General features: G+C 45.3%; 1 protein-coding gene and 1 non-coding gene across 2 annotated transcripts in view; both read right to left on the bottom strand.

Moving 5' to 3' along the window:
• HKDC1 (hexokinase domain containing 1) overlaps nucleotides 1-14,379 on the bottom strand; it is a 41,386-nt gene that overhangs the window by 18,750 nt on the left and 8,257 nt on the right. Inside the window, exons 3-8 of the mRNA XM_043926914.1 lie at nucleotides 12,374-12,522; nucleotides 12,162-12,281; nucleotides 8,098-8,193; nucleotides 6,203-6,302; nucleotides 3,830-4,013; nucleotides 725-880 (exon numbers count right to left, since the gene is read on the bottom strand). Coding sequence (XP_043782849.1) covers nucleotides 725-880; nucleotides 3,830-4,013; nucleotides 6,203-6,302; nucleotides 8,098-8,193; nucleotides 12,162-12,281; nucleotides 12,374-12,522 — 805 coding nt within the window. The remainder of the gene's footprint in view (nucleotides 1-724; nucleotides 881-3,829; nucleotides 4,014-6,202; nucleotides 6,303-8,097; nucleotides 8,194-12,161; nucleotides 12,282-12,373; nucleotides 12,523-14,379) is intronic.
• Nucleotides 14,229-14,300, bottom strand: TRNAC-ACA. Its single transcript has one exon. It is a non-coding gene; the product is annotated as a tRNA-Cys (tRNA).

The raw sequence follows: 14,379 nt of genomic DNA, 5'->3' as shown, positions 1-14,379 counted from the left end.
CTCTGGAAGTCAGATGTCACCCTGCTGAGCTCAGAATCTAAGCTGATTGCAAAGCTCAGGGCAGTGCCAGGGTTTCTAAGCTTGAGGAACAGGATCTTGAGTCAACCCGGGCCAGTCACCCTCAGCAGTCAGCTCCCTACTGCAGACCTTTGTGTGAGCTCTTCCCTCTAATCGCCAAAGCCAAAACCAAATGCAGTCCCTGACAGCAGCAGGTAGAGAAGATTATTGCTGTAGTGGGAATTCTTAACCTGGATTCCATGCTAGGGCCTTAATGGTTCCATTATGGAACCATTAATGTTAATTAATGGTTAATTAACCATTAACTTAATGGTTCCATAATATCAGGATGCCCTGATATTATGAGCAAAATTGTATGCAAGTGTGCATTTTGGGGGTAAAGGGTCCAGAACTTAGACTCTCCAAGGGGTCTGCAACCCTAAAAAGGTTATGTCACCAGTTTAGGGAGGAAAAAGGCAACAAAACATGAGAAGAGGGTAAACCTCCAACAGCAGAATCCCTGGCTACTGAAACCAACCAGAAGCCACATGTGAGGCATGACAGGCACTGCTAATCCACCTGAAGCCGTGCGCAGGTCTGAAATTGTCCCGGTGAAGAAGAAAGATCTGGTTCCTCCTATGCACTACGCCCATGAGCATACCATGCCTTGGCTGCCCACGCTACCCCCTTCAGAGTCAAGGTGGGAGGGACCCTGCCAGTAGCTCACCTCTCCATGGCAGCCACATGCCGTGTTTCAATCTTGCCCTTAATGTGAAGAGCAGAGGATTTCTCGCCGCCAAACAGGAGGCCTGTCTTGGCCATCTTCAGCAAGATGAGCCTGACGAGTTCACCCAAGTATAGGCCGCTGATCATTTTTTCAAACCTACAATTTGGTGAACAGATAAGTAGCAGCAATGCCTTTGGTTATGCAGCATTCCTTTCCCAAGCCCATGAACCATGGCCCAGGGTCAGGAACACAAGTAGTGGAAAGGCCTCTTTCCGGGTCAGGAGGCCTCAGTCCTTGCCCCACCTTGAGGTGCCCTTCGGAGCCCACTGCAGCCCTCTGAGCTGCATTATCCCCACTTATAAAAGAGGAGCACTAAACCAGAGGAAACCTATGGTTCTTTCCTGATCACAAAGTGCTTGAGTCCAAGAATCTCTACTTCAAATCACCCTTGGCCATGGGGGTGCCAGTCTCATATTAGATATAAGGAATCTCAACTTCAGAGAATTTAGGTACTTTCCCAGGATCACTAACCACAGCATGACAAATCCAAATTTGAAATTTTTCCAACTCCTACGTGTTTCTCCCCAAGAGAAAAAGATGTGTCTGTGTTAGTTGGGCTTAGATAGCCTCAGAGAGGTTCTACAATAATATGAGTAAAATAGATAACCAACAAGGACCTACTGTACAGAACAGGGAACTCTATCAATAGTATGTAATAATCAATATGGGAAAAAATCTGAAAAAGAATGAATATATGCATATGTATAAGTGAATCACTTTGTTTTACACCTGCAACTAACACTATAAATCAACCATACTCCAATAAAATTTTTAAACATAATAATAAAATAAAGTCTATAGACACACAAAATGATAAAGGTGAAATGTCCCACCAGGTTACCCACATGTGGACTTTCAGTCTGCATACAACAAGCAATTACTAACTGTTTCCCAAGTAAACTATTAAATATAATTTTTATTCTGCAAATATAATAAAATACAAAATCAAGGACAACCAGTTTCCTAATTAACTGTATCCATTTCATTATAAAACATCTTAAAACACTGCAAAAATAGAAGACAATAAAAAGAAATCCCAGCTGAGCTTGGGACAGTGGAATTACGTTAAGTGAAATGAATAGTGTGAGCATGCCAAAGTCCCCACAATGGACCCAGTTCCTTAGGCTGTGACTGTTCTGTATCACCAGCAGAATGGGTGTGTGCTGGGGAACAAGTACATCAAAACCAGAAATTTGTTCCTCAGATATTCACTTCTAGTGCTGAGTAGTTTCCAGGAGGCACTTAAAATGTTTATTCACCAGGGCTTCTTGGGAAAATGGTTGATTCCATTGCTGGGACTGGGAAAGTACATGGTGAGCCTGGAGCATCTTACTGTGCAAGAAAATAAGGAAGTACTTAAAGAGTGATGGGAACATGTCAAAAGCACTTAGGGACTAGCTTGAGGGAGCTTCCACTGGCTAAATCTGAAAAAAAAAAAAATTGATGGGAAGGAATGATTAAATAATGATAGGAAAAAGTTATAACTCATTAAATTATAAAAGAATCCGTATTAGTATAAGGAAGTAAGTGGAGGAGATAGCTCTTCCTTACAGTATTCCTTACAGTAGAATAGCAACTAATAACTGCAGAGGGAATGATGGATCTAGAAATTCATCAATGGATGCTAAAACTAGAGAGTAAAATTTAATGAGATACAGGATAATTGCATAGTCTCAAAGTATCTCTTCACCAGATACTTATTCATTACAGAGGGAATAACCTTGCGGTGGAAAAACCTCTCAAATATTCCCTTAACCAAGTGATTTGAATTTGTGTCATCAGTAACTGAAGAAATATTACACACTTCCAGATCTGATGTCCTGGGAAGGACACACACCACTTGTGTGATAGTTCTGCTGAAAATCTATCACCTGAATCTAATCATGAGAAACGGCAGACAAATACAAGCTGAGAGACATGCTGTGAAATACATGGTCTGTATTCTTGAAGACCATGAAAAGCAAAAATATATTACAGAAGATTGAAAGAGGCTGAAGAGATACAGCAGCAACATGTAATGTGTGATCCCGGACCTGGACAATTTTTCTTTTTAAATAAAGGACATTAGTGGGGCAGCAGGTGAGTTTTGAGTAAGATCTATAAATTAGATATTAGAACTGATTAAATGCTAATGTCCTAATTTTGATAATTACACTTTGGTTATATAAGAGAATGCACTTGTTCTCAGGTAATACTCTGAAGTATTTAGGGGTGAAGGGATACTACATTTGCAATTATAGTCTCAGATGGTTCAGAAAAATAATTTTATTCAGACATATGTGTATTTTATACAGGTGTATATTTTATGTGTCTGTGTATATACATACACACACAGATAGAATGTTACTATTTGGGAATTTGACTGAAGGTTGTACTATTCTCATTACTTTTCTATAAATCTGAAATTATTTTTAAAAATTGTAAACATTTTTTCATTCAGCAGACACTTTTTGTTTGCTTTTTAACAAACAAAGTTGCAACAACGTGTAAAGACACTATGTGTAGAAAGGAAAGGGAATCCCAAGTGTAGCAGCCCTCGGGAGTTCGGCATGCAGTCAGAGCTGAGGCAGACCCTGCAGGCTCAGGGCACATGTGAGCGTGGAATGACAGTGCGGGAAGTCTGCGTGAGACCTCAGGCCGGGGCGGGGCTCCCACCAGGCGCTTCCTGATGAGGCCTCGGAGAAAGTGAGGTGCAGCGGAGCCCTGAAACGAGTGAGGAATGTGTGCTTCCTCGGGCTGCACTGATCTGTTCTGTGACCATTCATTCCAGTGGGCCAAAAACGCAGGACTTGAGTTCACAGCTGTATCTCCCCTGCCTCTGGATTGAATCTGATCAGCGATATGACCTGGGAGAAATCACTCGATTTCTTTGGCTTCCCTTTCCTCATCTATCTGGTGAAACTGAAATATCAATACAAGCCTTGCCTCTTAAACGCCCGTGATGGAGAACAAGCGACAGCTAAGACGTCTCCCAGGTACGCAGCGTACCTGCGTGAGTGGACAGTCACTGGCGCCGGTGCCCAGATTACAGCGCAGAGTACTCACAGCTGCTTCCCGGGGTTGAGGGAGCCGAGGTCCAGCTCCCGGTCGAACTCAGTGCGGATGTCCTCCAGGGCCCCGTCGTCCCCGAAGGCCCCCCACTCGGTGCTGATGCACATCCTCCCCTCGTCGCCCTCCACCAGGTCGATGTTGCTCATGTCCTCCATGTAGCACGCGTTGGTGCCGGTACCTGGACAAGGGATCAGAGAGAAAATGGACAGCCGCGAGGGCGCCCAGCTGGGCAAAGACAGAGGAAACTCTCAACCACCCGAGAGTCCTCTGAATGCACCACAAAGTGCTTTTGATCCACTCCCAGGGCTGGTTCTTGCTGAGGGAAGCGGCTTTGGCAAGCCCGGGAGTTCATGAGGAATAAAGCTGACATGTCAAGTCACACTTGTCAGGGTGTTAATGGTTTGCTGTTATGAATGGAGTCGATTGTGAAGAAGTCCCTGATGAATATGTATAAAAGCTGACAGAGCACATTTACGGAGAGGAGGATGAGTTAACTGAATCTTATGTTTTTAAAAATTCACCGACTCACTAATATTTTTAATCCTTTCCCTGTGCTACTTGGCCTCTTCTCTATTTGATACTAAAAATATTCCTTACTCATAGCCTGCCACAAATCCTTCCTAGCATAAGCTACATCCTTATGTTTGACAGTGATGAGCTATCACATAAGACAGCAACATGCCATTATTCAAATATAAATTCACTCCAAGGAAATGCCTCAAACACTTGAGCAGTGAGGAGAGGCTGCAGATAGGCACAACCTGTTTGAGACAGATTGGGATGATGGAAACGTTCCAGCTGGACTATGGTGATGATTACAAAACTCTATAAATTCACTAAAATCACTAATTATTACCTAAATGAGGGGGCTTTTATGCTTCAATAAAGGTAGTCTTTGTTTGGCCATGACACGTGGCATGTGGGGTCTTAGTTGGCCAACCAGGGGCCAAACCTGTGCCCCCTGCAGTGGAAATGTGGGGTCTTAACCACAGGATTACCAGGGAAGTCCCAATAAAGCTATTTTGTTGTTATTGTTGTTTTAATTTTAAGTATCTTTCCCTGGCTGATGTTTAGTTCTCAGGATTTTAAAGCCAACATGAGAAATAAAAAATGTAGGCAATCAGATTGTAACACAACATTTGGAAAAGCCTTTTCTCAGAAACGCACAGACAATGGCACCCAATTGGCAGGTTATCAGACAGAGTCAGTAAGACAGACACAGCGGACTGTAGCAGATGTCATGCCGGGCAAGCGCCCGGCCCATTCTGAGGTGTGGGGCTCCAGAAACTGGAAGGCAAATCAAGACCCCCAGATGTAAAGATCCTGCTCTTTGGGAAAGTCAGACTGAGGAGAGTGAGATGCAAATTAGGAAAAAGCAATTCAGAAAACTTTCCCCAATAGTAGCAAAGGAATAGGAGAGTTGAAGGGACATTTGAGAATAGCCTATAAATCCGGTCCATTTGGCCTTACTGAGCCCACACAGCCTTTTCATGGACCCTCCGGGAGGGCCCCCTTCCAGCTCAGGTGTTGAGACCACCCACAGACACTCCCACTCTGCTGTGGCCTCCCTGGTCCTGCGCCACAAAGCGCCGTGGCCTCTTGGCTGGCCTCACCCCCGGGAGTTGATTCTCTACACAGCAGCCGAATGAGCTTTTTCAAAGTGCACACCCCACTTGCCTATCCACCACCCAAAGTCCTCTAGTGCCCTGTCTCCCATGGGTTTAAAGTCAGAGACCTTCCAGGGACCGTGTCCCGTGTCCTCGGTGATCTGCCGGGTCCCAGCCACTTTTTCTCACCTGAATGGGCCTTCTACTCTCAGCCTCACCCCCTTTGATTCACAACCATTCAGCCTTTTAGGGCTCCTCAAGCAGCCCAGACTCATTCCCCTCTCACAGGCCACAGGATTCGCTTCCTCTCCATCTCTGCTTTGCTCCCTCCTCCTCATCACTGAGGTCCCTGCTCAAATGTCACCCCTCAGGGAGGTCTCACCTCACAACCCCACTACACACACTCTCAGTCACATCACCCTGCTTTATATTCCTCATCACACTAACCACCTGAGATGTGATTTGTTTAGGCCTTTTGGTCTCTCCCCCACCTCTGCACTGAAAGTTTCACAAGTACAGGAATCTTTGGGACTCTCACCATCGAGAATCTGACGCAGAGCCCAAGGCCTAGCACACAATGGTCACTCAGTAAACACTTGTTGAATGAATGCGTGTATTAATTTTCTATCTCCCTATGTTGCTTCTTCTAAGTAGAAAATGCCAATACTCTTCCCACGGAATTTACTCAGAGTTTCCTTAAACTAAGCCCCAAACCAGCCCCTTTCAACCCACCTCCAAAGAGCAAGGCAAATTGAGTTACCAATGATGACACCAACTTCACAGTAGGGATCGTCATAGGCACACGTCATCATGGTCCCCACGGTATCATTGACCAAAGCCAGGATGTCCACATCTAAGTCCTGCTGGGACACAAGTCGCAGAGGGCATCAGTGTGTGGGAGGGAGGCGCTATTCCCTTATTTTTCCCCATCAGGGAAGGTGCCTGGTTGAGAGAATCACCAGATCCTGCCTTCTGGGCCTGCCTGTAAGAAATAAGACCTTTGTCCCACAGCAGTTGTCTGCCTTCAGTCAAGATGTTCTGACTTTTCCTGCTGACCCCTAGATCCTACACAACTGTGACTCAAAATGAACTAGCAAAACAGGAAAGAACTATTAGGAAAATTAAAATGGAGGTAGTCTTGTTCAGGATTCAAAATTAGGGGAGCAGGCCTCTGACTGACTTCCGACCTTGACAGAACTGCATGTCTGCTTGCAAGCACACTGGTGGTTACCAGCAAGTCAAGTGGCACTTTAGATAAGAAAAGGAGTGGGTGTTGGACTTTCTTAAGCCCCTGGAGACCTCGCTAGTCCCCCAGAGTCTAAGGAATCTTAAGATTCACAAGTTGAAACGAATAGCATTGTAAAAGTTAAAGGAAAACCAGAGCTGCATTTTTACGTGAAAACTGATTAATAGTATCAGTTTGCAGGCTGGGATTATAAGCAGAAGCCCCCAGAACTGCAACTTGAAGTCTCGCCCATGGTGTGGATGCACCACCTTGGACCCTTTCCCCAAGTGGGGCTCCAGATTGCTGTTACTTGGGACTTCCCAGTGTTGTTCAAGTATGGACGTAGGTTGCTGGCCCAATTTGGTGATGTAAACACTGTTATTCCTTTCTATTGTTTCTGTTTCTTCTAATGACTGTACATTGAAATTAAGTTAAATAATCTTCTAGAAAAAATTTAAATTGTTAAAAAAAAAAAAAGGAAGGACTTTGTCAAGGTTTAAGGTCCAGGGGAGAAAAAAGAGCAGTTGAGACTGAAGAGTGAATGAAACCCATACTCCTGTTTCATGGGTGAAAGCCTCTGAGCAATGAAAACATGAGGGACAGATCTCCAGGACTCCAGCCAGTGCTTGAAGAACCCTGAGGAATCATGTTTATCCTAGGAGCAATGGTGCTTCCAGGAGAAAACACCAAAGTCCTCACCCACAGGGACATTTTAACCAGCCTCAGCCAAGTCCTCTCCATGAGCAGCACCAGGGGTTTCCTGTTCTATCAAGTCAACTAGGGTTATTGCACCATGGTTCCACAAGGTTTGGGAGAGCATTTTAAAGCAAAATGAAAACAATAAGAGAAAAAGTATACAAAAGACTATGATAGCAACTTTAAACAGAAAAAAGACTGGAAGGGTATACTTCAAAATATTTCTCACATTGTCAGTGTAACAGGTCAATCCGGTTAATTTGTGTACTCAGCTCAGCCAGGAGCATGGCTTGCTTTAATAGTTCTTTAAATTATTGAAAAATGTATCCAACAAATAGAGACATTCAATGAGTAGGGTGTGGAAAATGGGACAGAGAGCCAGACAGGAAAGAAAATGACCTTTCATGCCTCAGAGAGGAAAGGTGAGGGTCAGAGCATCACACACAGCATCGAGTCTAACCAAGACCCCCTGAAGAGGCTGTGGCAGCTGGAGAGGTCCCAGGGAAGTATGGGTCACCCTTCAACAGTGATTAGAACACTGGCCACATACCAGGCCCACAGAAGGGTTTATCCAAATTGGCCACATCTGTGCTACAGTGAGAACTTTCTTAGGATCAGGTCCTTCTCTGATTCTCCTTCAAGGGCAGGCACAGTAGAAGACAACCCTTCCCCACCCCCACAAGAGATAAGGGCCAGAACTAGGAGAGCTCCCCACACTCAGAGGGGTTCCTTACCTGGTGTCTTTTCATAGCATTGGTCAGAGAGCGCACAACGTCTGTGCCCTGAACTCCCCTCGCCTTAAACTTCTTTGTCCATGAAAGCAGGATACCCTGGGGGAAGATATTAGATCCAGACAAAACAAAGAAGGCACTCAGTTCTGAAAATGAGCTGCAGAAATTTCATGCTTACTACAGTGGGTCCCCTGTAGCCTTCTCTTTAAGTTGAGTCGCACTGATTCTTTCATTTCCTTAGAGGCCTTTTCTAATAATTTCGACAGGCTTATTACTCTCATCTGAGCAGTTTAAAATACTATACACAGGGGCAGAAAGAACAATGGCTGCAGGGTCAGAATGCTTGGGTTCACAATACACTGTCCAAGTCATTTAACCTCCCTGAGCCTGTTTACTCACCTGGAAGTGGAAACATCACCTCCCTGCCTCTGTCACAGGAGTGTTCTGATGGAAGTACCCGGAATGTGGCAGACATGGGATGTGTGCAGAATGTCTAGTTTGCCAGGCCCACAAAGCAGAACCAACATGTTACCTTGTAAGACCCTTTTGGGGACTTAATTTCAACTTGGAAAAATGGATCTCAATATGCATTATCAATTATCTGCTTACAAGTGGTGTTTCTCAAAGAGTTTCATGTCTAACATAGCAAATAATCACAGGATTTTTCAGACTGAAGGAGAACTTGGAGATTAAAAGATGCCCAAGGGTACCTAGTGGAGAGGAGTTGAGCCCAAACTTACAAACTCCCTGACTAGCACCACCCCCTCAGCTTATGAATAAAGCAGACAAGCTTCAGAAAAGAAGGAAGTTGCTCCAAGTCGCATACTCAGTGAAGGAGAGAGCCCAATTGGAACAAAGGTTTCTGACGCTAACCCCCTCCCCACACCCCTCTAACCCCCTAACGCACTTCAGAGATCAGGTTTTTTCCCCTGCACCACAGCGCCCCCTAGTGGTAGCTCCCCCAACTTCTGCCCTCTTGGGCCAGGTAACTCCTGCCCCCTGAACAGAGGAGTGAGAGATTATTTGGTGGTGTCCCAGCAAAAAGGATGCCAGGGACAATGTGGGACCTTAAGGGGAGATATACGGGGGAGTGGTGAATAAGTGCATGTGACATATTGTTAAGTGGGGGGAAAAAAAGCTGTACATACAGCATAACACCAGTATTCAATATAGATACGATTGCAAGGGGCTCAGACAGTAAAGAATCCACCTGCAATTCAGGAAACCCAGGCTCAGTCTCTGCTTAAGGAAGATTCCCCTGGAGAAGGGAATGGCTACCCACTCCAGTACTCTTGCCTGGATATTTCCATGGACAGAGGAGGCTAACAGGCTATATAGTCCATGGGATCCCAAAGATCCACATGACTGAGTGGCTAACACTTTCATGACTGCAAGGAAAACCCAATAATTCTAGTAGTGGGTATCTCTGAAGGTTGGGATTAGAGGAGATTTCTATTTTCTTCTTTAAAGTTTTCAATTCCAACCCTCTTTTCTCTCTCTTTTTCCCCCTACCTTTAAGAATTATTGCCATTTTATCATCAGAAACACACATACACACACAGAAATTTTTCTTTAAGACTTTTCTGTTTCCTCATTTAAACAAACAAAACAAGAACAAAATGACCTTCTCCTTTAAGTCCAATGCCCTGATCTTCTTTAATCATTTTTTAGTGTCACGAAGAATCCTCCTCAGTCACACCTCCTCATGAAGTCTTCCCTTTCCCACCTCCTTCTGCACCTACATGGCTGATCAGACTCCATCTTCTCCAAAGCCCTTACTTTCATGTCACAAATTTACATGCAGCAGAATCGTGGTTAAACAGCTATGCCCACTCTCGGTTGTTATTACTAATGCATTTCCTTGTGACTGAAACTTTTCTACTTTAGACCTCTCTGAAAGGCAGCCTGGGAGGAAATTTTACAAAATGCAGGCTAATTCAACTAGAATTTGAAGAGAAATATTTTCACCTTTACTTGATATAATCAAGCCACCCTTGCCTAGTTTAAATGTCATCTGAAAACTCTCCTTGGGATACAACACAAAATGGGTCAAAATGCTTTCAGGCACCTGTTGGTATTTTTTTAAAAATAATTTTATTTACTTACTTTTGGGCGGGGGGTGGGGGGGATGTGGCATGCTGCACAACATGTAAAATCTTAGTTCTCTGACCACTGATCAAGCCTGCACCCCCCCCCCCCAACTGGGAGCAGAGAGGATAAACCACTGGATCACCAGGGAGTCCCCTGCTGGCATTTTAAACAGCTTTCTAGAGCTGTGTCTGTTTGGAAAATCAGTGTGGTCAGAGAGTTTGTAAGCTTGGGCTGAGAAATTCTTGGCTGTGTGGCCTTGGATAAGTCTCTTAACCTCTCTGAACTGCAGTTTCTTTTAATATAAAATATAAATAATTTTATCTGCCTCTTATGATTGCTTTGGGATTTTAATGAGGTTATACACATGGAGAGTTCAACATAGTACAAGTGTAAAAATCTGAGGTGTAGTCTATCATCATTATCATAATCTTCCTTCTTCTTAAGGTCTCTGTTCCTAAGCTCAAATAAGACGTGTTTAACTATCTGGAGAATTGAGGCCTGATTTCCTGACTCCCCCCACTTCCCTTACTGACTTGGGGGAACTCTATTCTTTCAGCGTGCAAAGACAAGCAAAGCTCCTCTTCTAACGTCCCTGAAACCTTTACACTATTTCCCCCCCAACTGTTTCTTTAGAAAATAACTCATCAGTAAACCTCAGACCATATCCCATATAAACAGATGATGGTAAATTCCCAATGGAATCCAGTAAATGATTGATTGCACCTTTCAGTTGTCAGATAGTTATCAAGCAGCTATTAAATATAAGACACTGTGCTTGAGACCCTAGAAATGGACAATTTCTAGGAAGAACAATATAAAATAGTGCCTGCCCTCCAGAAATATCTGTTCAGTTGAGGGACAAGGTACAAAAGCATGAAGAGACAAGTTGTATGGGGACATTCATTAAAACTTTGAAGCTACCATCGATGCGCCAGGCACAGTGCTCAGCACATTACAGAAGCTTTGTCTAAGCTTCACCTCAGCCCCCCGAGTAGACAGTATCCCTGTTTCACAGATAAGAAAACAAGGGACCCAAGAAGTTAAGTCATTTGCCCAGGGGACAAAACATGTCCTGAGCCATGATTCAAAGCCAGGTCTATTAAATGTGAAAACCCACTCCCTTTCCACTATCCCATAATCAATAAACATCTCAAGCCAACAACATCAAACACATCCCAAGTCAAGGTGGGTCCATGAATCGGCTGTGAACTGGGTGCCATGACCGGTCTGGGCAGCAAGAGTTCAGGGACCATCACTCAAGGCAGGAGACCCGATTCAAGACAATAGCCTCCTGGCCCCAGAAAGCTCACTGTCCTGTTATATGGCCCTTTATTTATTTTCACATATTCGTGCAAGATCAGGTTTACCTTCTCCCCATTTACAAACTGATACTCTGAGGCACAGAGAGGTGGATTACCCGAGTGCCCAGCTGGCTACTTGCATCCCAGAGACCAGGGCTGCTCAGTAACACTGTCACTCCAGTGACCCCGGCTCAGCCCTCCTCCTAAGGGCTCACCATAGAGGGAGACTTCCCCAGCCTTCCCCTTCTTATTCTGGTTAACTATGTCAGTGTTTCCAAGTGTGGTCGCCGGAACAGCAGCATCCATGCCTCCCAGTAACTATTAAAAACACAAATCAAAGGCTCCATTGGTTAAGAACCTGCATGGGGCCAGCAATCTGTGTTTAACAAGCCCTCCAGGGGTTCCAACTAAACTAAGGTCTGAGAACCATTGAGCTTGGTGGTGAAAACATTTCATTCCTTGGTCCGTGCCCAGGGTAAATGTAAACTCAAGGCAGCCGTGTTACCATATTCTCTGCCTCACACATCCACCTCACTGTTTAAAGACAAAGAAAACACAAACAAGAAAAGTCCTGCTGATCTTTCCTGTTCCCAGCCTGACCCCCTCACATGCCACATTCTCCAGCCCCAAACCCAAATCCTACACAGCTTATTCCCTCCCTTGCACCAGCCTTACCTCATCTAATTTAGTCTGTTTGCAGGGAAAGGAAAAGGTTAACCCAAGAGGTAATTTCTTCTGCATCAGCTCTTTGGTCTTCATGAAATCTGCCAGACAGTCAGCTACGTATTCAAACAGCTGCAGGGACGAGAAAGTCCAGGACACAGGGCTGAGGTCATCCAGAAACTTGGTACCAAGGACCACCTTTGAAGAGCCCCCGGTCTTGGTACCTCTGTGCCATTCCCTCGGATGATTTCATTGGGTGTTGGGTAAAACTGACTCTCCATCTGGACATTTCGTTTCCCCTCTTCAGAGACTTGCACCTTCAAGACTCGAAACTTGGATCCTCCAAGATCCAGGGAGAGAAATTCCCCATTTTCTATGAAAAATATAAACCCCCAAAAGTTATCATTTACTGAGAGTCTGCTATACACAAGCTCATTAGAAGTTGGACTGTGGTAAACATGAAATCTCACACCCCCACAAGCCAGGTATGCCTGTGTGCCAAGACTCTAGAAGTGTGACTGTTGATTTGCACCCTCCCAGTGAGGGGCAAAGTTGGGGTGTGACCCAAGTCTGCCTGCCTCTGCCGCCTCAGCCCTGCCCACTGGGCCATCCTGTGGAGAATAAATGTGTTCATCGGGAGAAGGGAAATGTGAATGCACTTTAGGCAGGTGGTATTAGAAATGTGCCTTGAGAGACTTCTCTGGTGGTAGAGTGGATAAGAATCTGCCTGCTGATGCAAGGGACACAGGTTCAATCCCTGGTCTGGGAAGATTCCACATGCTGCAGAGCAGCTAATACCATGCACCTCAACTGAGCCCGCACCCTGTAACGACTGACGCCCATGCACACAAAGCCTACACTCCGCAACAAGGCAAAATGCTGCACTGAGAAGCCTGCACACCATAACTAGAGAAAGCCTGCAGGCAGCAAAAAGACCAGCACAACCAAATATTAAAAAAAAAAAAAAAGAAAGAAATGAGCCTTGAGGATGGAGCTTATTCTAGCACACCACAACCACCACAACCAGGAAGGGAGAGTTGATACTCCACAAAATGCAAATAAGGCAGAAAAGACAGGAGGATTTCAGGGAAGAGAAACACCAGCTTCATACAAGCCTCAGTCTCATGGACAGAGAGAAAATACTCTAGGAGGGAAGGGAGACAAACACCTAATCCTGGCCCTCAAGGAGCCAAGGATGCTTAATATTTTGGGCCAGAGTCATTCCAAAAGGAGAAAATGTAACATGACCTCGCCCAGTATAAGACAGATGCTATTAATAAGAAGGTAAAAATGAGACATGTGTTGGGGTGAGGCGGCCCATCCTGATGACTTCAACTCAGTCATCAGCATCCAGCCAGCCAGAATTTCTGCCTAGGACCTGCCAGTGTGTTTAGCATCAGCCACAGATATGGGATGGGAGCTCGTGTGCAGACCCTTGAACCAAGTCTTCATACAGAATTAACTGTGCTGGAAAATTGGCTGCATGTACCAGGCATGCCTCATGACACATATCCAAGGCATGTATAAATGAAATTCCGTGCACACCAATCTGGTCACCCAAATGGCCTTTTTTTGGTACCATGTGACCCTAGACACAGCTGCCTGAATCTAAGGGACCAGCTGGCCATTCGGAGTCACTGCTTGTAAACTGTGAAATAAAGCACAGGGAAGTTGCTAATGGGTGGTAAAAACAGAAATGGAAGTGTCTTGCACACCAGAGGTCAGCTGGTAGCCCAGGTGGCCACATGGATGTAGGCTGAAGCCATAGACAATGGGCTTTCCTGCCCTGGCTTCGGCAGTGTCTGGCCTGTGCCCCTGCTCCTTCTCCACTCTCTAGCGCGGCATCTCCCAAAGGTGCGCAGGGGCCGAATGGGTAGATTTCTGGAGATTCACGATCTCCAAGGGGAGAAGCCTGGGAAACTATGTTTAGGAATTACCCCATTGAAGTGAAAGTGAAGTGGCTTAGTCGTGTCCGACTCTTTGTGACCCCATGGACAGGCTCCTCCGTCCATGGGATTTTCCAGGCAAGAGTACAGGAGTGGGCTACCATTTTCTTCTCCAGGGGATCTTACCAAGATCTTCCCAACCCAGGGATCGAACCTGGGTCTCCCGCATTGTAGGCAGACGCTTTACCGTCTGAGCCACCAGGGAAATCCCCCAGGAGTTACCCCAGGTGAGTCTTATGCTTAGGCAAGTGTGGGACCTCTGTCCCAGTGCAGACGTCTGGGGC

This window comes from Cervus elaphus, chromosome 15 (genome assembly GCF_910594005.1).
Source record: "Cervus elaphus chromosome 15, mCerEla1.1, whole genome shotgun sequence".
Classification (NCBI taxonomy): Eukaryota; Metazoa; Chordata; class Mammalia; order Artiodactyla; family Cervidae; genus Cervus; species Cervus elaphus.
Note: the sequence above shows the minus strand (reverse complement) of the source record. Positions and strands in the feature narration are given on the sequence as shown.